The sequence below is a fragment of the Microcaecilia unicolor genome, chromosome 8 (genome assembly GCF_901765095.1).
Source record: "Microcaecilia unicolor chromosome 8, aMicUni1.1, whole genome shotgun sequence".
NCBI lineage: Eukaryota > Metazoa > Chordata > Amphibia > Gymnophiona > Siphonopidae > Microcaecilia > Microcaecilia unicolor.
This window is the reverse complement of record NC_044038.1, coordinates 41,648,245-41,672,221: the sequence shown is the minus strand read 5'-3', so window position 1 is coordinate 41,672,221 and position 23,977 is coordinate 41,648,245. Positions and strand designations below refer to the sequence as shown.

At 43.4% G+C, this 23,977-nt stretch overlaps 1 protein-coding gene across 2 annotated transcripts in view; it reads left to right on the top strand.

Annotated features, from left to right (window-relative positions):
- The window catches only part of ABAT (4-aminobutyrate aminotransferase), a 105,558-nt gene that overhangs the window by 42,004 nt on the left and 39,577 nt on the right, over positions 1-23,977 (top strand). For both annotated transcript variants that reach the window (XM_030212166.1, XM_030212165.1), the window contains exons 4-5: positions 10,022-10,051; positions 15,879-15,996. In XM_030212166.1, coding sequence (XP_030068026.1) covers positions 10,022-10,051; positions 15,879-15,996 — 148 coding nt within the window. The remainder of the gene's footprint in view (positions 1-10,021; positions 10,052-15,878; positions 15,997-23,977) is intronic.

Here is a 23,977-nt window from a genome sequence, read left to right as displayed (position 1 = left end):
ATTATTATGCCTCTGTATCGCTCCATGGTGCAACCTCACCTTGAGTATTGTATTCAGCTCTGGTCACTGTATGTCAAAAAAGATATAGCGAAATTAGAAAAGGTTCAAAGAAGAGTGACTAAAATGATAAAGGGGATGGTACTCCTCATATGAGGAAAGGCTAAAGAGGTTAGGGCTCTTCAGCTTGGATAAGATACAGCTGAGGGGGGAATATGATTGACGTCTACAAAATTCTGAGTGGTGTAGAAGTGCATCGATTTTTACTATTTCAAAAAGTACAAAGACCAGGGGACACTCAATGAAATCGCATGGAAATACTTTAAAAAGAAATAGGAGGAAATATTTTTTCACACAAAGAATAGTTAAACTCTGGAACTCACTTCCAGAGGATGTGGTAACAGCAGTTAATATATCTGGATTTAAAAAATGTTTGGACAAGCCTATAAGACTCCACATGCTTGTGTTGAATGTGTTTCATTTGCTAAATATGCGCTGTAAGTGAGATGAGTGGAGTGCCAGGTGGGCGTGCCGTCGTCTTATGGTTCTCATAGACTGGTGCAAGAGTTTTTAAGAGGGTAAGTGTAGAATATGTTTTGAAGAAATTGTGAAAAATGGGCTCAACTGATTGCCAGTCTGGAAACAGCACGCCCAATCATCCTGAATAAAACATTGTGACAATAGAAGAACCAGGTAATAAAGTGCTATCGTTTAGGTGAGATGGCCATCATGAGTGTAGGCTTATTGCAAACTAGTAAAAAAGGCCCGTTTCTGTAGGCAAGGAAACGGGCCTTAGGCAGGCAATTCCCCCCCCCCCCCCCCACCCGTGCTATGGCCCCCTCGAACCCCCCTTCCGCGAACCTGTCGATTCCCCCCCCCCCCCCGGAACGCCGAAAACCGCACTCCCCCTCCCGCCACTGTTATGCACTACCTTCGGGTGGGTTCTTCAATCATCTTGTCTGGAAGTTCCTCTGCGTGCGTCTGACGTCAGACGCACGGAGTTAAACTTTCTGAGATGATTGAGGAACTCACCCGAAGGTACTGCACAACAGCGGCGGGAGGGGGGGTGCGGTTTTCGGCGTTCCGGGGGGGGGGCATTGACAGGTTCGCGGGAGGGGGTGGGTTTCGAGGGGGCCGTAGCGCGGGGGGGTGACAGCTGATTCCGAGGCAGTAGGAGGAGTAGGGAAACACGCTGCTCGTGTTACCCTACTCCTCCCCTTGCCTTGGAATCAGCTGTGTTGACGTCAGTGACGTCCGTGCGTGTCTGCCTCGCAGACCACTTGCAGCCAGGGAGCCACGGTCCCAAGCATAGAACGTTGGAGGTGAGAATTATTATATAGGATGTATTCAGGATGATGTGGCCTAGTGGTTAGGGTGGTGGACTTTGGTCCTGGGGAACTGAGGAACTGAGTTCGATTCCCACTTCAGGCACAGGCAGCTCCTTGTGACTCTGGGCAAGTCACTTAACCCTCCATTGCCCCATGTAAGCCGCATTGAGCCTGCCATGAGTGGGAAAGCGCAGGGTACAAATGTAACAAAAATAAAATGATTCCAAATTTTATTGAAATTGGTCAAGTTTTGACAGTTAAGCAGAAAACAAGCTTTGTTTTGGGTTTTTTCCCTGAAACGGTGTATATTTGTTGCTCTTCTTCTCCAGGGTAGGCTAGATCTCAGAGGTGCTACCTTTTTATAGTAGTTTATTTTAAATCTTTAAAAAAATGTGTTTTTCCCCAACTTTTTGAAATACAGCTACAACATTTTGGCAACCAATGAACCTTTATTTTTATATTTTCACTACAAATATTTATAATCTGCCCATCCATAGTTCTGGGCAAGGAACAAAATAGCATATATAAATCTTCATAACATAAGCAAGCAAGCAAACATTAAAAAAAGAAACAATTATTTTATGTTTAACAGTTTTTTATTGATGACCATTCCAAAAGTACAAATCCACCTGAACATGGCAGTCTCAAAACATTTGTATAAAACTCAGTGGAACATCACTGAAAACATGTATCATTACATATAGCCATCATTTTTGTCATATAACATTGTCCCTCCCTCCCCCCAATCCCTATTCTGTATTATTTTAGAAGAGAAAAAATTATTCTATTGATGTTACTGTCAATTGTAAATATTGTCAATAAACATTTATCTAATACAAGTCTTTGTCTGTTTCCCCCCCCCCCCCCCCCCCCCGTTTAGTCTTTATCATGATCGAATCTAGAGTGTCATCAAAAGGTTTCATTAAAGGTTCCTTTCCTCCCCTTCCCCCCCTCCCCTCCCCCCCTATTCCTATACCATGTAATTCTATATTAGCGTTAACCATTAAACATATAAAGCCATTTATCTTCCCCTACCTTCCTCTCCCATGAGTGTGTTCACCAATAAACTGCGAGCTCTGCTGGATAGAGCCTGTACGTATGGTTCCCAGACTTCCCAAAATCGTTGTCTACTTCTAGGGCTACTAGTCATAGCACGTGCTTCCATTCGCACCAAGGAATGAAGCGAGCTCCTCCATTGCCAGAAGGAGGGCCCTATGTCTTGTGTCCAGTGTTGTAATATACATTGTTTCCCAACCATTAGTACCTTATAAATAAATAGGTTTTCTTTATGTCGTAGTATTGACCCTCTTCCCCTTAATCCAAGCACAACAGTTTTAGACTCTAACCGAAGCTTCCTGTGTAGCATGGCCTCACAATATTCCAGCACTGGGCCCCAAAAATCTTGTATGACCGGACATCCCCAAAACATGTGATATAGTGTTGCTCTCTGAAAATGACATTTACTACAATGTGTTTCTTGCAATCTACCTGCGTAATAGGCCTGTATGGGAGACATATATGCCCTCAGAACAATTCTAAATTGTATCTCCCTATATCTGGCACTCTCCACTTTATGTACTATCTCCTTTAGAGATTGGACTATATCTCCACTGCTGATCTCTACCTTTAAATCCTCAGACCATCGTCTTGCCACTGCTTCATATCTACGATGCTTGGCTATCAAATTTAACTGTTTATATAGTATGGACACCGTAGTCTGTTCTCTTCCCTTAGGCAAAAACAAATTCATCAGCAGCTCATATATCCCTCTATCACATTTTCCCCTATGTAGTTTCTCAATATAACTGTGGATCTGGCAGTAAGCATACCATGTCACATTCTCTGCCCCCACCATGTCCTCTAAAGCCTCTCTTGATACAATCTTTCCCGTATCTTGCATAACATCTGCCACTAGTACCACTCCCTCCTGTGCCCACTTGACAAATTTCGGACAATTATTCCCCGGTCCGAATGCTCCATTCCCTACTAGTGGGAGGAGATCCGTACATCGTGGGTTTTTATTTAATCTCCTCAATATGTACTGCCATATACTTCTCATTGGGTCCAATAAGATATGATGTTTCCATTCCTTTGGTATCATTTTACTCTCTACATGCATCATATAATAAGGGTGATATGGTCTAAACAATGCACTCTCAATATTCCATTCCGTATGCTCTTCTGTTTCCATAATCCAATCTGCTAAGTGTCTAGCTAGACAAGCCCAATTATACTGTTTAATGTCAGGCAGCCCCAGTCCCCCCTCTGTTTTTTTCCCATAGAGATATTCCAATTTAACTTTAGCCTTTTTCCCACTCCAACAGAATCTAGTCAACATTCCACGGATCTTCTTTATATCTTTAGTCTGTATGACTAGTGGCAATTGTCTTAAGACATACAGCCACTTTGGGAAAAGTATCATTGTAAACAAACCCACTCGCCCACTTAAAGTTAAGGGCAGTCCCTCCCATATTGCTAATTTATGTCGCGTATATTGCAGTAACTGGTCTATATTCTGTCTATATAAGCTACTCATATCACTTGTTAGTATTATGCCTAAGTATTTAAATTCCTTGTTCGCCCATCTCAATGGGAACCTGCCCTTCCATTTCTTCTTTACCAGATTGGTTGTGGGCAATCCCTCTGACTTTTGAAAATTCAATTTAAATCCCGAAAAGGCCCCATATTCTTCAAAAACCTCCATCAATACCGGTAACGATCTCTCCGGTTTAGCTAGGTGAACCAAAATGTCATCGGCAAACGCCGATATCTTAAATTCTCTGGTTCCCAGTTTTATACCTTCAATCTCTGGGTTACTTATGATTTCCCGAATCAACGGGTCTAGCGTAATAGCAAACAGTAAGGGAGACAGAGGGCATCCCTGTCTGGTACCTCTATTAATTACAAAATTTCGAGAGTACGCTCCGTTAACCATCACTCTCGCCATAGGATTCTTATATAATATAGAGATTGCTTGTGTGAAGTAACCTTCAAATCCATACGCTCTTAATGAAGCAAACAAGAACTCCCACTCTACTCGATCAAACGCCTTTTCGGCGTCGAAACTAATCAATAAGGAATCTCCTCCCTCTCTGCGTACGTTCTCTATTGATGCCAGTATCAGTCTAATATTTTTCCCACTCTGTCTCCCCTGTATAAATCCCACCTGAGGGGTCGCCACTATGCTTGGTAATACTTTTGCCAATCTTGAGGCCAGAATTTTAGCTAGCAGCTTGGCTTCATAACTAATCAGTGAAATTGGTCTATATGAGTCTGGTATGGTCGGATCTCTCTCAGGTTTTGGAAATACTATTATATCCGCTAATCGCAAAGACTGTGGAAGTTCACCTAATTCAACTGATCTATTAAAGAACTTTGTTAAAGGGCCTCCTATATCCTGCATTAAAATTTTGTAGAATTCAGCCCTATATCCATCTGGCCCCGCCGCTTTATGCAAGGCACTAGCTCTAATTTCTTTAAGGACCTCCTCAGTCTCAATCGGTTTATTTAGCTCCCTCTTCTGTTGTTCTCAGATCTTTGTCTTATTGATATTTTCTAAGTATATGTCAGGGTCTAGATCATCATCATCATTTTTGGCATATAGTCTAGCATAATAATCTTTAAATACGTCTCTTATCTCTGTATCATCATGTACTAGGTTCCCCCTCTGTGTCTTGATCACCAACACTCTCCTCTGCCCCTTCACCTTCCTCACCAGCCCTGCCATCAGTTTCCCGGGTTTATTCCCAAATCTATGCAATTGATATCTATAATATTCAACAGATTTAGTGGCTCGCTGATGTAGCAGTTCATTTAAATTTACCTGAGTGGCTAACAGTTGCTCTCGGATATGATTTGCTACCCCTTGTCCATAAGCCCTCCTCAATTGCACCAACTGCTCCCCCAATCTAATGATCTCTCGATCTCTCTGTTTTTTCTTTCTGACACTGTATGCTATAATCTCACCTCTTAACACAGCTTTCCCAGCCTCCCAGAACAATATTGGTGTATCCATGTGTGCATCATTATATAGTGCATATTCTTCCCATTTTCTCCTAATATATTGCCTAAAATCCTGATCATAATACAGATCTAAGGGGAATATCCATCTGAACTCTCTACTTTGCGCATTCAGATCTTTAAACTCAATCGATATTGCCGCATGATCCGAAATTATCGTGGGATCTATTGCTGCCTCCAAGATGTCTGCAAAACTATCTTCATCTATCAGTATGTAGTCTATTCGCGATTGCGTGTGATGAGCTCTAGAATAGTGCGTATAATCTTTAGTATTAGGGTTAAGAACCCGCCACACATCAACCACTCCCAGAGCCCCACACATCAAATTGATACCTTTATCTATCCCTCCCATCGCACCTGCTATATGGTGTGATTTATCCATGGTGGGATCAGCTACCATATTGAAATCACCCCCAATTATCTTCTTCGAAACATTAAATTGCTGTATCTTACTTATGAGAGAGTGGAAGAATTTCTTACTGTACACATTAGGGGCATATATGTTACTAATAAGGTAGGTGGTGTTATTCACCTTGACCTGTGCCAGAATATATCTCCCTTCAGAATCAATACACATCTGCCCCACCTCAACCTGGAGTGATTTATGGAACAATATCACTACCCCAGCCTTCTTCCCCACCGCTGGGGTCTCCAGTACTGTTCCCACCCACCAGGTTTTAAGCTTAAGGTGCTCCTGAGACGATAAATGTGTCTCCTGGAGAAGTGCTATATCCGCTCTTTTCTTTTTGAGACTATGTAAGATTTTCTTTCTCTTAATGGGAGATGAAATACCCCCCACATTCCAAGAGTATATCCTTAATCCCATCAGTCTCCTAAGTCTCGCTTATGCAGCAACCAATGTTCCACATTCACATAAGAGCAGTCATGGTGTCCCAGCAGCACCACTCCTGCTGTTTGTGTACGCAGCCACTCCTCATTCAACTCACTCATATTTCTCTTCTGACTCCATATGTCTGATTGAGGTTCTGTTAACCTAATTTTATATAACCCCCTATCTCTCACCCCCCCCCCTCTCTCCCCCCAAGCTCCCATCCTTCAAATCCTCCCTCCCTCCCTCCTGTTCCAAGAACTAGTCACTTATTAACCCCTACACTCACCCTGCCGTTATTATTTACCCCTCTAACTCTTCCCAGTCTTAACCACCAACATATTCACAAATTTACACATCACTTTTCGTATACCAGTCTTTGATCATCTTCTTTCACCACATCCTGGCAATGGTTCAGCATACTGTGCTGTAATTCAGTTCTGTGTATTCTTTCAGCCTTATTTTGCATTCCGCCTCTCCATGCTCATACGACCCTTGTAATTCAACATTATATTCCACAGTCCATGTCTGATTCCTCTGTTGTATATATGTATTATATCATCCCCACTATCCCATATGTTCAAGCATTGATCAGGACTTAACTAAATCTCTTTTCCATCCTTCAATGTTCAATCTTTGAGAAATCCATAAGTTTTCCGGGGGTGATTTCCCATAGCAAATTAGTTTCAAATAAGCCCCTGTCTTGTGGAGCTCCCTCAGATGCTTCTGTAGTTATATCCTTCCCCTTTGAGGGTCTATTCACCGCCATGTTGTTGAATGTATGCTTTAGCTGCTTCAACAGTGTCCAAAAATTTAGTGACTCCATTGATCGTGAGACGTAACTTAGCCGGATACAAGAGCGCAAATTTTATTTTTTTATTGAAAAGGTCCGTACATAAAGGTGCAAAGGACTTCCTCCTCGCCTGCACCTGTTGAGAATAATCCTGAAAACAAAGGATCTTCTTGTCTTGGTAGGTGAGAGTTTTGCCTCCTCTTATCGCTTCCAGAATATGTTGTTTATGCCGAAAGTTCAGAGCTTTTAGTATGACTACTCGCGGCCTGTTCTCAGGCTGTCTCGGAGGCCCAACTCTATGGGCTCGTTCAATACAAAAACTCTGTAGTTTGTCCTCTATATGTAATGTTTTCGGCAGCCAATCCTCCAAAAAGGTAGGCAAATCTTTATCTAGAAGCGATTCTGGTAAACCAACCAAACGGAGGTTATTTCGCCGGCTCCTATTTTCCAAATCATCAATCTTTGTCTCCAGATCCTGTACTTTCTTCTCCAGTTTCTTGTTGATCTCCTTCTGTGCCTCCACCGTCTCCTCCATCTCTGAAATCCGCTGCAAACCTTCATCTAGCTCCATATTTATACTGTCTATACGCTCATGTGCCTCCTCCGCCCGATCGAGCAATTGCTGAAGCTTTTTGTCCAACGCGGCCTCAACCGCTGCTGTAACCTCGGCCGTGATCTCCGTCAGCCATGCGGATCCCACCGCTAATTCGCCGGGATCTCGCTGGTCGGCCATCTTGGTTTCTGGCGGTTTCGATTTGTCTCGTTCTTTTCTCACTGATTTCGCTGCCATTCTCGGTTTCTTCGCTCAATCTCTACTCGCCAGTCGCTTTCCCACCTTTTATGATTGAAATTGTGGCGTTTCGCTCCTTGGGTAAGTCTAATTATCTGATTTTCGGGTGAGTGTGCGCGGAGCTTAGCTTTCCAGCGTCAGCCCCGCACCATGGCGTCACGTGACCTTGAAACAATTATTTTAAAAAAATGCCTTCAGTCAGTGTAAATGCAGTTATAATCAGTATTATTAACAGTAATATAAGCTTGTATAGGCATTTTTCTATTAAGAACATGCTCATATGTGTAGACCTCTGGAGTCACTAACAAATTAAGTGCAACCCATGGCCGAACATCTTTCAAATAGTCATTTTGCATCCTCTTGTTTATCGGTGTCTCTTGAGTGCCAGTGTGTTAGCCTTCGGATAAGGAGAGAGTTTTCATGTTTATGAGCGCTTTAAAATTCTGTGTCCCAATTGACCATCCCCATGAGCAAAATGCAAGGAAACAGTTTTCCAATTAAATGGCTCAACATCTAGAAACAGCAGTGAATTAAATTGTCTCATAAAAGGTGTTTGTTAGGTGTCTTTCCCCATTATGAGAGAGCATTAGAGATTTTCTGTTAATAGAAGAGCACGTACAAGTTTGTTAAACACTTGACCCCTGCACTGCTGTATCTGAAGTGAATACTGAGAGGTCAGGCCCTACTTTGCTGATGTGCAGAAGGGATTTATATACTGGAATCAGGGCCAAGTTGTACGCATGAGCAGCTGTTTCATGCATGACCCTGCTTTTCAGCCCCAACAGATTTATTAAAATATTTATGGAAATGAGTCACACAGGAAGTCTCTGCACATGGTCCTGCATCCCCCACAGGCCACCCCTCACTAGAGCAAGACAAACGCCCTGAACAACTTTTGTCTTTGATGGAATGCCCCTAGTAACTGGCACACAGAATGCGCTCTTGTGGTTTAGATGACGCTCTGGGCAAACATTGTTTCCATGGAAGCTGTAAGCACGTTAATAACTAGAAGGCTAATGGAATAGAGGAACTGTTTATGCTCTGTAAACATAATTAGCAGTGTGTCTGCACCCAGTACCTGCACCCCGATGCTCAAAAGCAAATGTGGGCACTAGAGGCCATTAGCGCCGGACTAGCGCAGAACGCTCAGAGACCCTTACTGCAAAAAACAACGAGCTTGGCAACGATCTATGCAAATAGCTTGCTAATGTAGTCAAAGGAATGTAAATAAGGTAACTTCCTAGTCTCTCCAATGCTTATAGAACAGGGCATTGAACAAGGGCGCCCGAACCATTGCAAACCTTATGCCAGCTCGGAGGCTTCTGGAGAGGCGGAGAAGCATCCACTTAAAGGGATGCAAACAATTTTTTTTTTTAATGTCTAGGGTTTTTCATCAAATAATGCTGAGCTTCTCATTCTTCCTTTGTACGAACCTCTGCAGGACTTGAAAGAGGAAACACAAGCGAGCAAGGCCAGCTAGGTTCCGGCGACTGGCGAGAGAGGGGTTTTCTGTGCATGCGCCAGGCACAACCCTCCCCCTTAACTTCGTAATGCTCAATGCTATCAGCGCACAGATGATTTGCATACTGTTAACGCTGAGCATTAGAAAGTTTTTTTTACGGTGCTGTTCTGGCGTTATTTTCCTGTGCAGTTTTGTACAGCGCCGGACTTTTGAGCATCAGGGCCCTGATGAGGTATGCTGGTTAGTCTTGAAAGCAGGGGCAGGGGGGACAAAATTCCTCAGGGCCCAGCCTCCAAGGGAGGCCCGGCGCCTACCCAGCACTAGCATGGCTGTCCTGCTCCTGTGTTCTGCAAAGCACAGTTATTGCATTAACTGTGCTCTCTGCTGGCCACAGGTCCTTCTTCCTGCCGCATCCTACCTCCTGTGTAAAGTACTTCCTGTTTGAAGCGGCAGGAAGAAGGGCCTGTGCAGCAGAGCGGAGCTAGCAGGAGAGAAGACAAGCAAGTAAGCAGGCCCGGGATGGGGGTGGGGATATGCGTGGGCCCGTGGAGGGGGCAGTGCGCAGGCTCGGGAGGAGGGGTTTGCCCCGGGTCTGGCTTTGTCTTTTGGCGACCCTGCTTGAATGGTGGCTCTTTAATTGTTCATTTGTGCTATGGAGATAGCCTCTTCACAGAACTATTTTGTTGTAGCAGCTTTTATTCCTTCTGCTAAGCAAACGTTCACCACAGCGATCCATTTATCTAGTGCTGTATCCGTCTTTAAGAATTGTACATTAACATGGTTGGATTCTTTTCTTTTCCAGGAACTAATGAAACAGTTAAATGAAATTCAGGTAAGCCATAAGGTTAATTAACACTTTAAGAAATAAAAGAGTAAATATTCAAAAGGACTTTGCCTGCTGCAATCTATGTACAAAAAGTGTTCAGAATATTTTGGCCAGAGGTGTATTAAATTTTGAAGTATTTATTGGAGCTTTCATTAATGTAGATGTGCTATACACTGTTTTTAAGGAATACAGTCCAGCTGATATTAAAGCCCCCCCCCCACCCCCCACTACCACCACCCTGATTCCCACATCCAGCTTGCCACCATGCCGGGCCTACCCTAGACTATGTGGGCGGAGGGAATGTTCAGGGAGAGGTTGGGGGGGTTCTGCATGGCAGTGAGTTGGGGAAAGGTTATCCTCAAACCGGCCGAAACAGGTTATTCGATGCCAGTCACTGGAAACGGCTCGGCATTGAATATCCATGTTCAGTGCAGATCATGGTAGACAGCATAGTTATCCCCTGTGGTTTGAATATCGGGGTTTTTTTTTTTTTTTTTTTGAGGAGACATGTCAGGGAGCAGAGAGTGGGCATTCCTGTGCTAACTAGTTAGTGTGTGATAATGTAGCTGCATTAACCGATTAGCACAGGAATTCTGCTTGAGCCCTTACCACCTACAAAATGGATGGCAGTGAGTGCTCACGTGGTATTTTTTTTTAATGTCTATGCGCTAATGGCATCATCACATGGTCATTAATACAAAAAAAAAAATAGAAAACTGGCCATTTTATGGCTACAGTAAAAATGGCTGTATTGTACGGAAAACACCCGCAAAAGAGTGTGCTAAAGCCACTCTTGATGGAAATGTGGAAAGGTTTCTGGCTTGGATAGTGTGACAATGTGCTCAAGGAAAATGAGCTTCTGTTAGAGAAATGTAAGGTCTTGCAGCTTTACACTAACAAATATGGAGCATATAAACCAGATGGCAAAGAAAACAGTTGTACTGAAAACGGTTGCAATATCAGCCCAGTGACAGCCATCAAAAAGGAATAGGATCCAAGTATGTCCAGTTCTGTAAAACGAATTACAGCTGTTTCACGTAGGAACCAAAAGTAGATCTGGCCAAAGAGCAACATTGACCACTGGAAGAGAATCTAGGGCTGTTAGGAGGAAGGTTTGTAAGTGGTGTGGTTAGTGCTACTGGAAACAGATTACCTTTGGTTCGATCCAGTATGGCAGGCCTTACGTTGCTAGAAAGTCAACATGTTCCATTTAGCAATATGTAAAAACTGAGAATTAGACACTCTGAAAAGAAGAAAAGTCTTAATGTCGATTTTAAGAAAAAACTATTGTTAGGATGGTCAGGTTGTGAAGTTTTTTTTGTAAACACCATCACATGCTTTAAGAAACCCTTCCTCCTGGACCCACTGTAGGCCCTCCTCCAGGCCTGCCTTACAGCTCTGGTGGTCCAGTGGATGAGCTGGAACAGGAACGATTCTCCTATGCTCCTGCATATAAGGTCTCTGTACTAAAAATCACTGCCGCATGTTTCAGTGACAGTCTTGTGAGATTGTCTGCATATTTCTATTTTTACTTTGTGGTTACTTATTTTGTACATTATGAGGGGCGACCTCTGTTCATGTGTGAAAAAGGCCAGGTACTCTGTTATCATTAAGTGTCTGTGTAGGGCTGATCTGTACTAATCCAGCTTGTTTTGTTTTCCGCTAGGTGTCTTAATGTCCTTTTGCCCTTTGCAATGTTCAGGGTGGTTTTTTTTCTAGGAAGTACCTTGTGTGACCCCCTTGAAGTTAGCTTATAATCACACTAGATTCTGTGGTCCAACTTGTTAAGAATACTTTGTTTTGTAGTAAAAAAAAAAAAAAAAATGTAGTTTTAAGAGCTGTACTTTATTACTTTTACTTGAGTATTTTTTTTTTCGTTTATAAAGAGTTTTTACTTTTACTTCACTGCTTTTGAAGCCAGTACTTTTTACTTAAGTACTTTTAAAAAGTAACGATTCTCTGCCTGTGCTTTTAAAAGTGCGTGGGCTTATGAAGCGGCTGGCTAGCTGACAGTACCCCAAGTATTTTCCAGACTGCCAGCCTAAAGCCCCCAGTTCTTTAAGTTGGTTGGGGCTTTGAAAAATAGATGGGGAAACTGCATTGTCTGAGTCGAATTTATTTATTTGTTTGTTTGTTTGTTGCATTATGTCATAGTTTGACCCAGGCTGTTCTGTTTCAGAAACAGTTGAAAACCTATTTATTCCAGCAGACATTTGCAACCATATTGTGATGATATTGTTACGGCAGTTTTTGTAGATGTTACTCCCCGTTCGAGTTGCAGTTAGCAGTGCTTTAACAGTAAAGTCATTTTTATTATTATTTTTATCTGTAGCATTTTTACTTTTTTATGTTTGTGTGTTATTTGAACCCACCTAGACTGCAGGATATACATGTTTAAAACAAATCAATATTTTCTAAAACTAGGGCTGCACTTTAATCGCAGTTAACTCTGCGATGAATGCATTAAATCATTGATTGCGATTTTTTAAAAAATCGTATTTCTGTGTCTCCTGTCTCCAAACATCTCTTCTACTCTCTTCCGCTCCCAATCTCTGTCCTCTATGCAATCCAGCATCATCCCCCCTCCATCTGCGATTCAACATCTCCCACCCCTACTCCTGCACTAATCTACCTTAACGGTGGTCTTGTGTTTTTTCCTCGCCAGCGGCAGCGTTGCTCATATGCTGCGTGGTCTATAGCTTTTCCTTTGACTGTTCCCACCCAGACAGAAATGTGAAATGATGTCAAAGGTGGCGGGACAGGTCAGAGGGAAAGCTTCAGAATAGGCTACAGGCAGCATACATGCAAAGCTTCCACTCCCAGGACCAGCAGTAACCAGCAGTAAACCACTTTTAAGGTAGACCAGCAGGGGTATTGAGGTGGTGGGGAGATGATGAACCCTGGGTGGGGGGAGAAGTTTAAGCTGCAGACCCACAAGCAGAACTGGAAGGGTCACTGATGGAAGCTGATCATGACAGTGAGCTCCAGAAGTCACGTTAAGAGCTTGGTGCTGCTCACCGCCAAGTTTGTGTCGCTGCTCATGGAGGTGAAGGAGAGGGAGGAAGAGGTGCTGGGAGGGAGAAAGCAGGGAGAGACAAAGAGAGAGAGATAGTAGACCCCAGGAAAGAAAGAGAGAGAATGGATCTAGAGGAAGTAAAGGTTGAGAAAGGGAGAGATATTGAATCAGGGGCTGGGAAGGAGGGAGATTATCAGCTGTTAAGAGATGGGAAGGGGGATGGGATTTAATATATTGCCTTTCTGTGGTTACAATCAAAGCAGTTAACATATTATGTACAGGTACTTATTTTGTACCCAGGGCAATGGAGAGTTAAGTGACTTGCCTAGAGACACACAGAGCTGCAGTGGTAAATAAATAAATTGAATACCTTTAATTATGCAATTAATTGCAATTAAAAACTTTAATCAAAATGCAGCCCTAATTAATATAGATTAGACACATGTATACACACACACACACACTGCACATTTAGCGTGGTTTTTAATGAGATTAATGTGTTAATCACATTCCGCCTCCACCTGGCATCCCTCTGAATCTGCCTGTACAGATGGCATTGCTAAGCACATGCTGCTTCTCTCTAGTGTCCTGCCTCCTCTGATGAAACTTCGTTTCCTGCCGGCGTGGTGCTAGAGAGTTCTCCAGCATGAGAGAACCAGTGCATGCTTAGCAGTGTCCTCTGTACAGGTAGTTTCAAGGGTTGCCAGCGGGATGGAGAGAGAGAATGAGATGCCAGCGAATGTGGGGGCAGTTAAAAGAATAAGCTGCCGGAGAGAGAAAGATGGCAGAACACGGGGGGGGGGGGGCCCCCACAGCAGAGAGAAAAATATGTTGGGGGGGGGGGGGGGAAGAGACTTGGACCAATTACTGTCTCAAGTGGGGTTTATATGTGACATGGTGCCCATACAGAGGAGGGAAGAGAAATGGAGGAGATGGTGCCCATGAAGAATAGGGGAGGAAATGGGGAGAGGGGAGGGAAGGGAGATGGGAGGATATGGTGTCCAAGGAGGAAAGGGAAGGGAAGGCAAGAGAGATGGGAGGAGGTGGTGGCCATGGAGAGTAGGGGAAGGGAGATGGAAATAAGATAGCTTTGAGAAGTAGGAAGAAAAATGGAAGAAAATTGAATGTGAAAGATGGATATAGGGCAGGAAATGAAGGAGGAGGAAAAAAATTAGTGAATAGACCGTGGAAAGAGAGTTCAGAGCACAGGAAAGTAAAACAAGAGACGGGGGGGAAAAAGTGGTTAGAAAGATAAAATCACTAGACAATAGAGGTAAGATAAATGATTTTATTTGTATTTCAGAAATAGAAATGTAAGTTTTTATGAGTTTACATGTTATCTATATATTGCATTGTACAGGAGGCAGTGTGTGAGGGGGACGCTTTATGAGATTAATCATGCAATTTAAAAATTTTAATCGCTATACATCCCTATCTAAAACATCATTTTTGAATATAAAAAGTGGCTCATCACACAAGTATGTGATCTTTTTGTTTGTTAGGCCACTGAGCTGATTTCCTGAGCGCTCTGAAAGGGTGACACATTTCATTCTGGAGCCTCCCAGCCAGTGGAGTTGATAGGGCCAAAAAAAAAAGTCTGAATTCAAAAGGACAAGAAATAAACAAAAAGAAGCAGCCAGATATCAAATGCAGTAGGTGCCAAAACAAACATCTCTGTGTGTCTAAGTGTCACACTTGGGTTATTCAATGAAAAACAAACACATAGTTAACAAGGAGCTTTCAAAAATATGGCCTCAGGTATGCACTTTGCGTTATTGTTTGACTCTTGAGGCAAGGTACGTAGCGGAGCCATATTTATAAATGCTTCTTTCTGTATGAATATTTGGTTTGCATTGAGCTACCTAAATGTAAATTGAGACGCTTCTTAGTGGTCACATTTTATTACATCATCTAATCTGTTTGCTTTTTTTTTCCCCTGGTACAACTTTTTTTTCAGTTTTTTTTTAATGTATAATATAGGCAGATCCTCTGATACCAATAGGAAATATGATCACCGATAACCTGAGAACATGTTTGCTTGTATGAGAACTTACCTTATAGCTGGAGGACTAGCAGTTAGAGCAGCAGGCTGAGAACCAAGGAAGACTTTGAAATCTCACTGTAGCTCTTTGTCCCCTAGGTGCCTATAAATCATGTGTGTTTAATTTTTCAGCTAATTAGGGATGTTTTGAGGATACAAGAAATGTTTTCACACCACAGGGGTACTATTCTACTAAAAAAAAATAAAGCGTGTTTGTGTCACTTAATCGTTGGTATAGAAAGCACAAAAACTGAGTGCAGGTTACAAGAAGATGGGGAGGAGTGAGAGAGTACTAGAAGTGGTATTTTTCCAGTGTCTGTCCAATAGAGACATAATAATTTTTTGCATCAGGGGTGTTTATCCATTAAAACCTAAAATCAGGATCCCTATGTATGTTAACAAATCAGAGTATAGAAGGCTTTTCTTAGAATAATTTCTCTGTATATGTTAATAAATAGAAATAAAACAAATAAAAAAGGATACCTTTTTTTTATTGGACTAACATGCATTTTTTTCGATGAGCTTTCGAAGGTAACCCTTCTTCAGATCGGAAATTCAGAAATGAGCAAATGATGGCATATATCAGATTATATCTGTGAAATATAAAAGCATTCCATGGGGAATGACAGTCTCGTGGGGAAGGTAGGGATGGGTGGGGAAGGAGGTTGAGAAACAGGGAAAGATAGATAGGTGATCAGAGGGTGACAAGCAGCGGAAGATGAATGTTCTGTAAAGTATATAACCATGCAAAAATGTAACCACCTTTCCCTATACAGAATGCAGATGCTGTACACTTTTTTTGCAACTATGAAGAGAGCCGAGGGAACTACTTGGTGGATGTGGATGGCAATCGGATGTTGGATCTTTATTCTCAGATTTCTTCCATTCCGATAGGTAAGTACTTTTCCTTCTGGGAGGTGTTTCTGAATGTCTTTTGACCTTGCAGGAGAACAGGATGAATTAGAGGAATCCGTGACAGTCCTATATCACTAAGGGGCTTATTTTCAAAGCACTTAGATTTACAAAGTTACGTGGAGGGGCATTTTCAAAAGAAACGTCGTAAGTCAGAATTTGGACGTTTTACAAAGACGTCCAAATTATGAAGCGGGGAGAAGGTAATTTTCGAAAAAGATGGACGTCCATCTTTTGTGTTCGAAAATACCATGGACGTTTTGCGATTTGGAAGTCTTTGATTTTCAGCCATTTTAGAAAAATAAAAGTCCCAAGTCTAAAACATCCAAATTCAAGCCGTCGGAGACAGGGTCCTGTCTCAGCATGGCGATGCTTATGTACTTATGTAAGCCATGTAGACGTGGGAGGAGCCAGCATTTTTAGAAGACTGGTCCCTCTGACACGCCAGGACAGCAATCGGGCACACTAGGCACTGCAGTGGACTTCATCAAATGCTCCCAGGTATACAGCTCTCCTCTTACCTCGTGTGCTGAGCCCCCCAAAGCCCACTACTCTCAACTGTACATCACTACCTTAGCCCTTACGGGTGAAGGGGGCACCTATATGTGGGTACAGTGGGTTTTGGAGGGCTCACAGTTTCCTGCACAAGTGTAACAGGTAGTGGGGGGATGGGCCTTGGTCCACCTGTCTGAAGTGCACTAAACTACTCCAGGGACCTGCATGCTGCTGTCATGGACCTGAATATGACATCTGAGGCTGGCAAGTAATGTTCTTCAACATACTTTTTAGGGTGGGAGGGGGTTAGTGACCACTGTGGGAGTAAGGGGAAGTCATCCCTGATTCCGTCCAGTGGTCATTTGGGGCACCTTTTTGTGCCTTATTCGTAATAAAAACGGGTCCAGCTCAAAACGTCGAAGTTTTAGTGCTAGATGTTTTTGCTTTGTTCCATTATGGCTCAAAGATGTCCTAAGTCTTAGGAATGTCCAAGTCCCACCTTAAACACGCCTCCGATATGCCCCCTTGAGATTTGAACATCCTTCTGATGGACTTCTGAGAAACATCCAAAATGCGGTTTCGATTATACCGATTTGGACGTCTCTGTGAGATGGATGTCCAAATGCCGATTTATGTCACTTTTTGGACGTCCATCTCTTTCGAAAATGAGCCCGATGGTAACCTAGGGTACTTTGTAAGTCTAAATGCTTTGAAAATATGCCTCTACCTGTCTTAAAAAGCAAGTACTTGGGGAGATGGAGAGAGATAAGTATAGACCTAGTTTGGGATGGGAAGGGGGGGCAATGCCTTCCTTCCCCCCCCCCCCCCTAAGTTTTGTGTGCCACTGCTGAATTGGTTACCCTCTCCTTACTTATAATAAGACTTCTTTACCTTTTCTTCTCTCCCACCCCCCCCCCCCCCCCCGAAGTAAGCTAACAAACAACACTTACAAGTCAGTATTTGATTTACTTGACTTCCTTATGTAATTGGAATATTAGGGGGGGAGTCTTCAGTTTTAAGTATTACTGGGATAGTTGAGCTATATTCTCATATTTTGAGCCCTTGTTAAATACATGAGCCTCTTTTTTTTTCTCATGTACTTAAAGAAATGCTTGCTATAGGAGACAGATGAAACAACAGATTCAAAATATGAGTAGTTTTTAATGTCCACATTTTAGACAGAAAGTTAGGCACGGTGTCTAGAATAGCGCAAAGCACCGGGGAACACACCTACATTTAGGCACAGCCATTTATGCCACTGAAAACCTGGTGTAAATACCCACTCCTAAATGTTGGTGCGTTCCCATGAATTCTATAATGCACGTAAATTCGAGTAACGCCCCCCAACACACCCACATTCCTCCCATGGCCGCGCCTCCTTTTCAGTTACACAAGTTAGAATTTGTATGCCTCTTTTTAGAATACACTTAAAAAGCGCACATAAATTCCAGTTATTGCCAGTTAGTGATAATTGGTTTTTATTGGTCAATTATCACTGATTGGCTCGTTACTCAATTGAGTAGTGCATGTAAATTGTCTGCATGCACAATTTTAACACACATTACTTGCCAAGAGAAGGTGTATGAGCTAAAGGCATCCACATACTTTGCATCTGCTATGTGTGTGGTTGGTGCAGAGCCTTGATAGGAAAGGGAAAGGGGATGGGACTTGATGTACAGCTTTTCTGTGTTAACAATCAGTGGTTTATATATTACATACTGGCACTTATGTTGTATCTGGGACAGTGGAGGGTTAAGTGACTTGCTCAGAGTCACGTGGAGCTGCAGTGGGATTTGAACCCAGTTCACCAGGATCAAATCCACTGCACTAACTACTAAGCTACTCCTCCACTCAAGTGGTGTCCACTTATAGACTTGCCTCCTTTCAAGTGCCCTGATACTGTGTGGTGAGATCATATTCTATAATAGCATCTGGGTGCCCAGATACCATTATAACAAGCATGTCAAACATGGCAGGCTGCACAGAACTTCACCTAGTATCCAATGCACATTCTAAATTTAACATCTGGTTAATTGCATAATGTAAATTTGGCTCCTAAGTAATCTTAACGGGGAGAATAGGGAGGACAAGTATTTTAGTGCGGCCCATCGATGAATGCACGGCTGCCATGGTGGCCCATCGTTAAATCATGAGGTTGACATAGTATGTTATAGAATTCTAGCATAACCCGGCATTGGCTTACCTTTATTTAAGTGCACATAGTTCAGCCATAGACCTTGCATAACACTGGACATCTGAATACGGCATGTCATAATGTGCAGTATTCTGTAAGCTACACATGGAAGTGGGAGCCCCACCCATGTTCAGCCCATGCTTCACCCATGTGTATACCTCCTTTGCAGTTGCACTTATGGGTAACCTTATAGAATAGCTCTTAGGACACTTAAGCAGATAAGTGCTACTTCTCTCTTCACTTATGGGTACGCATCCCTTTGTTCACATAAGTGCCTAGTTACAGAATTGCCCTTTTTAACCCTGGATTCTATATATGGCAGAGAACAAAAAAGAACGGAAGAACATAAAAGGACCAGACTCCAAGAATAGATAAAAAGCCAAATTTATTGCACGAGACCCTACACGGTCCGTGTTTCGGCCTTAGGAGGCCTACCTCAGGGGTCTAAAAACAAAATAGCATAAATAACAATATATTAAAAAGAGAACATACAAATCTAAAAAACTAATATATAGATAGTGCAGGTATATAAATTTAAGACGAAAATCTAATGATGAACCGCCGAAAAAGCTATTGCTATATATAAAAATTTTTTTTTTTTAATTTTATAGAAGTCTTTATTGAACATTGCCAAAACAGTACAATAATCACTCTATGCACAACACCATACTGTGGTACATTATCCAGCAAGCTTTACATGAGTGTGTTACAATAATACCATCCATTCCATGACAATGTTAGTATAAACACCAATTCTACTTCAAGTTTTTTAATTTTTTAAACTTTTAACTTCCCTTATTCTACTCCCCCTTCCCCCTCCCCCCTCACCTTTCCGAATGCTCTGTCATCATACTCATTAGTCAGAACAATTTTGTAGAAAGGGTTCCCACACCCTTTCCCATGCAGGCAAAGTTTTAGCTTTCTGGGCAGTCAATCTCTCCATTTCACATATGTATCGCACCTTGGTGTTCCACCGCACCATTGAGGGTACCAAAGGTGACTTCCAGTGTTGTGCTAAATTCAAACGGGCTGCATGCAGGGATCCTCTCAACAGAAGCCACTGGTCTGAGGTGAGGCCTATTGGTCTCTGCCCAAATAAGAAGGTTAGAGGATGCCACCTCACAGATTTGCCAACCCAGTTCTGAATACGAGCTTGTATCCCCTTCCAGTAAGCCTTTGCTTTAGGACAAGACCACCAAATGTGCCCCATTGTCCCCTCACCCCCGCAATTTCTCCAACATTCCTTTGGCACCCTAGCAAACATGTGGTGCAGTCTAACCGGGGTCAGATACCATCTGTAAAATACTTTAATAGCATTCTCTTGCATACTCACTGCTCGAGCTGATTTCAAAATCCTTTTCTCCAATGTAACCCAGTCCGCCTCCGGTAATGTGAAGTGTAGTTCTTGCTCCCACCTCCTCCTATGTTGTACGTATGGTCTGGCAGTAGCCATCAGCTGTGCGTATAGGAAGGATATCAGTCCTCGCTCAATCTTAGAGTCTACGCATATTTCCTCCAATGGATGCGTATCCCGCTTCAGACTTCCTTTGTAAGCCTGGCCTGTCAAAAAGTGTTGTACCTGTGTGTAGGCATAGTGATCCTTATCCCTGAGCCCAAAGTCATCCACCAGCTGTGCAAAAGGCACTAGTTTCTCCTCTTGATGCATCTGTCCCAGCAACTCCAGCCCCGAGTCTGCCCATCTCCTAAATGTGTTATTGCCTATACCTGGCTCAAACATTGGGTTTTCTGCTATGGGAGCTAAGCCCGATACCGGCGGTTGACGTTCTGAGAACATAAGATCCCAGTAGTAAAACGTGGCCTGTACTGTGGGCGGGAACATGTCCACTCTTCCCCTATATTTGTTAGGAAGCCACATTAAATGGGCTAATTTCCGCGATCCCACTAAATCCTGTTCAATGTCAATCCACAACTTATAACTATCTTTCCTAAACCAGTCCACCGCCGCTCTGGTCTGTGCTGCACAATAGTACCAGAACAAATTTGGCACTCCCAGCCCTCCCAGCCTTCTACTTTTATAAAGAAGAGCCCGTGATAACCTTGGTCTTTTCTGATTCCAGATAAAGCGGATCAACTTATCTTGGAGGCCCGAGAAAAATGTTCGGGGTACTTGTAATGGAAGAACCTGAAATAAATATAAAAGACGGGGCAAGATGTTCATCTTAATCGCTGCGATCCTCCCGAACCACGATAATCCCATATTAGCCCATCTGTCTAAATCTGTTTGCACCTCCCTCTTCAGAGCTGGGTAATTAGCTTCAAAAAGCTCAGCTAGGTCGTTCGTGATCTTGACTCCTAAATAGCATATTGCACGCCTCTCCCATTTAAATGCAAAGGCTGTCTTCAATGTCTCCATCAAACCCCGTGGGACCCCCACTGCCAAGCCCATAGACTTGCTGGCATTCAATTTATAGCCTGAGACCCGTGTGTAGTCCCCTATTTCTTTCATTAAGTTAGGCAAGGAAACCAGTGGGTTCGTTAGTGACAGCATCACATCGTCTGCAAATAGCGCAATTTTATACTCCTGCCCCCTAACCTGCACTCCAGTAATGTCATTATTCTCACGTATAGCTGCTGCCAGAGGTTCCATCGCCAGAGCGAACAGTAATGGAGACAGCGGGCATCCCTGTCTGGTTCCGCGCCCCAATGCAAATGTCCCTGAGTTCCCCCCGTTAACTCTCACACAAGCCCTCGGCAAAGAGTATAAGGCCTGGATCCAGGCTCTAAAATGCTGTCCAATTCCCACTCTATGCAAGACCTTATCTAAATACCCCCAGTGCACCCGGTCAAACGCCTTCTCTGCATCCAGACCGAGTAGCACTGCGGGCCTTGTTTTTTTCTGTGTTGTGTATATAAGATCTATTGTGCGGCGTATGTTATCCATGGCCTGTCTCCTGGCAATGAATCCCACTTGGTCCGGATGGATCAAACAGGGGAGCACCCTCCCCAAACGGTTAGCCAACACCTTGGCCAGAATTTTGACATCAGTGTTCAATATCGAAATGGGTCTGTATGAGGCACATTCAATATGATCCTTGCCTGGTTTTGGTATTACCGCCACCCATGCTTCCATCATAGACCTAGGGAACGGTGCCCCCTCCCTGACAGCATTGATTATCATCGTCAGGTAAGGCGCTAGCTCCATCACATATGCCTTAAAGAACTCATTCGTGAAGCCATCTAATCCCGGCACCTTCCCCCTTGGTAATGCTTTCACCACTTCTATCACCTCCTTTACCATCACTGGGTCCTCCAACTCTCTCTTTTGTGTATCAGAGAGCGCCGGTAGGCCCCTTGCCTGTAAGTATCCCTCTATTTCCCCAGTCTGTACTGTGGCATCCTCTCTATAGAGGTTCTCATAGTATTGGGCAAAGCAATCCCTTATCTGTGCTGATTTGTGCGTGATGACCCCCCCAGCATCTCTAATTCTTAATATGTGTCGATCTGCTCTCAGTTGTCTCAATTTGTTAGCTAGCAAGCGTCCCGGTTTGTCAGTGCAAGCGTAGTGAACCTGTTTCATCCTTGCACTCACAAACTTCAAGCTTTCCTCATGTAGCCCCGCTATCTCCAATCTCACCTCTTGCAATTTTCGATAATCAGCTACTGAACCTGAAATTTTGTATTTATCTTCCAATGTAGCCAGTCTATCCATGCAATGTCCCAGCCTCTGCCGATGTACTCTGGCCTTCTGACTGGCACATTTAATAAAATGTCCTCTTGAGACTGCCTTGAATGCATCCCACACGGTACCCAATGTAGGCCCCGAGTCCAGATTAATGACAAAGTACTCTCTAAGTAAGGGAATAAAACTGGCTACTGTTTCAGGATCCTGCAGCAAACTGTTATTAAATGTCCATCTTTTATCTCGCTCCTCCTCCCTCAGGGAAGGAACAGCAAGCCAGACCGGGGCATGATCCGATATTGTGATATGACCTATATCGGCTTCTTCCCCCCCTTCCAATAACGTTTTATCAAGAAAAATGTAATCCAATCTGGAGTAAGTGTGATGCACTTGGGAAAAAAAGGTAAAGTCTCTCCCTCTAGGATTTCTCAAACGCCACCCATCACACAGCCCCATCCCCTCAACAAAATTATTTAATGCTCTAGCAATTCTACAGTCTGCCTGGGCAGGAGGAGTCGACCTGTCCAGGCCAGGTTTCATGGTCGCATTAAAATCCCCGGCCACTATCAGCTTCCCTCTGGCAAAGGCCTGCAGCTCCTTCTGAAGGTGCCGGAAAAAACGCTCCTGTCTTTCATTGGGCGCATATACACTAACAAGTGTATACTCCTCCTGCTCCAACCTGATATGCAAAAAGAGGAATCTTCCCTCCCTATCTCTTCTAGTGTGCAAGATCTGGACTGTGACATTTTTATGAAACATTATGGCCACCCCTCTTTTTTTAACTCCTAAGACATCTGAAGCACACACCACCTGTGGATAGCATTTGGAATACAGTAGTTTCTCATGCTTTTTTAAGAGATGTGTTTCTTGTAAAAACACCACTTGTGGTTGCGCAAGACGCAACTCACGCCAAAGGGCATGCCGTTTATAAGGAGAGTTTAAGCCCTTTATATTATAAGTGAAAAACTTATAGCCCACCATTTACCAATTCTGTTCTGTCAGCATGTTCTAAGAAAGATGTATAGCCATCCCCCCCTCCCCACGCTCCCCGCTGACTTTCGTCCTCCCTCCCTCCCCCCCCCTTTAACATCCACTCACCAGACAATACCCTCCGGCATTGCATGGGTAACCAGAGGAAAGCGGCCCCGAAGGCCAACACCCCACCCAGTTCTGTCCCCCTATTTCACACGTATCCCCCTATTCAATTATACAGCATTTGAACACCTCCTCTTCCATCCTACCAGCTCACCTCACACTAGGCAACAGTCATTCTCATTCACTCACTCTTCAGTTCCACCTCAATTTAAACCTTATGAACAGTCCATTCTTAACCAGAGTCCTCTTTGGGCTTTCAAGTCTGAAGCCTCGATGTCTTCGCATTCGCTGTAACTCTCTTCCACTTTTGCATGCGTGCTTTTGTTGTCACCGCCAGCTCCGTGGGCACCGTCTCCGACGTAGTCAACCCGGCCTCGTGTAGGCTTTTCCAGGCATCAGTCACCTTCCTTGTCCTGCACTGTTGCCCCTTGATCACAAAACAAATAGCAAATGGAAAGGCCCATCTGTAAGCGATCTTTTCTTTAATCAATACTTCAATCACTGGTCGCATAGCCCGTCTCTGCATCAGTGTAAACACC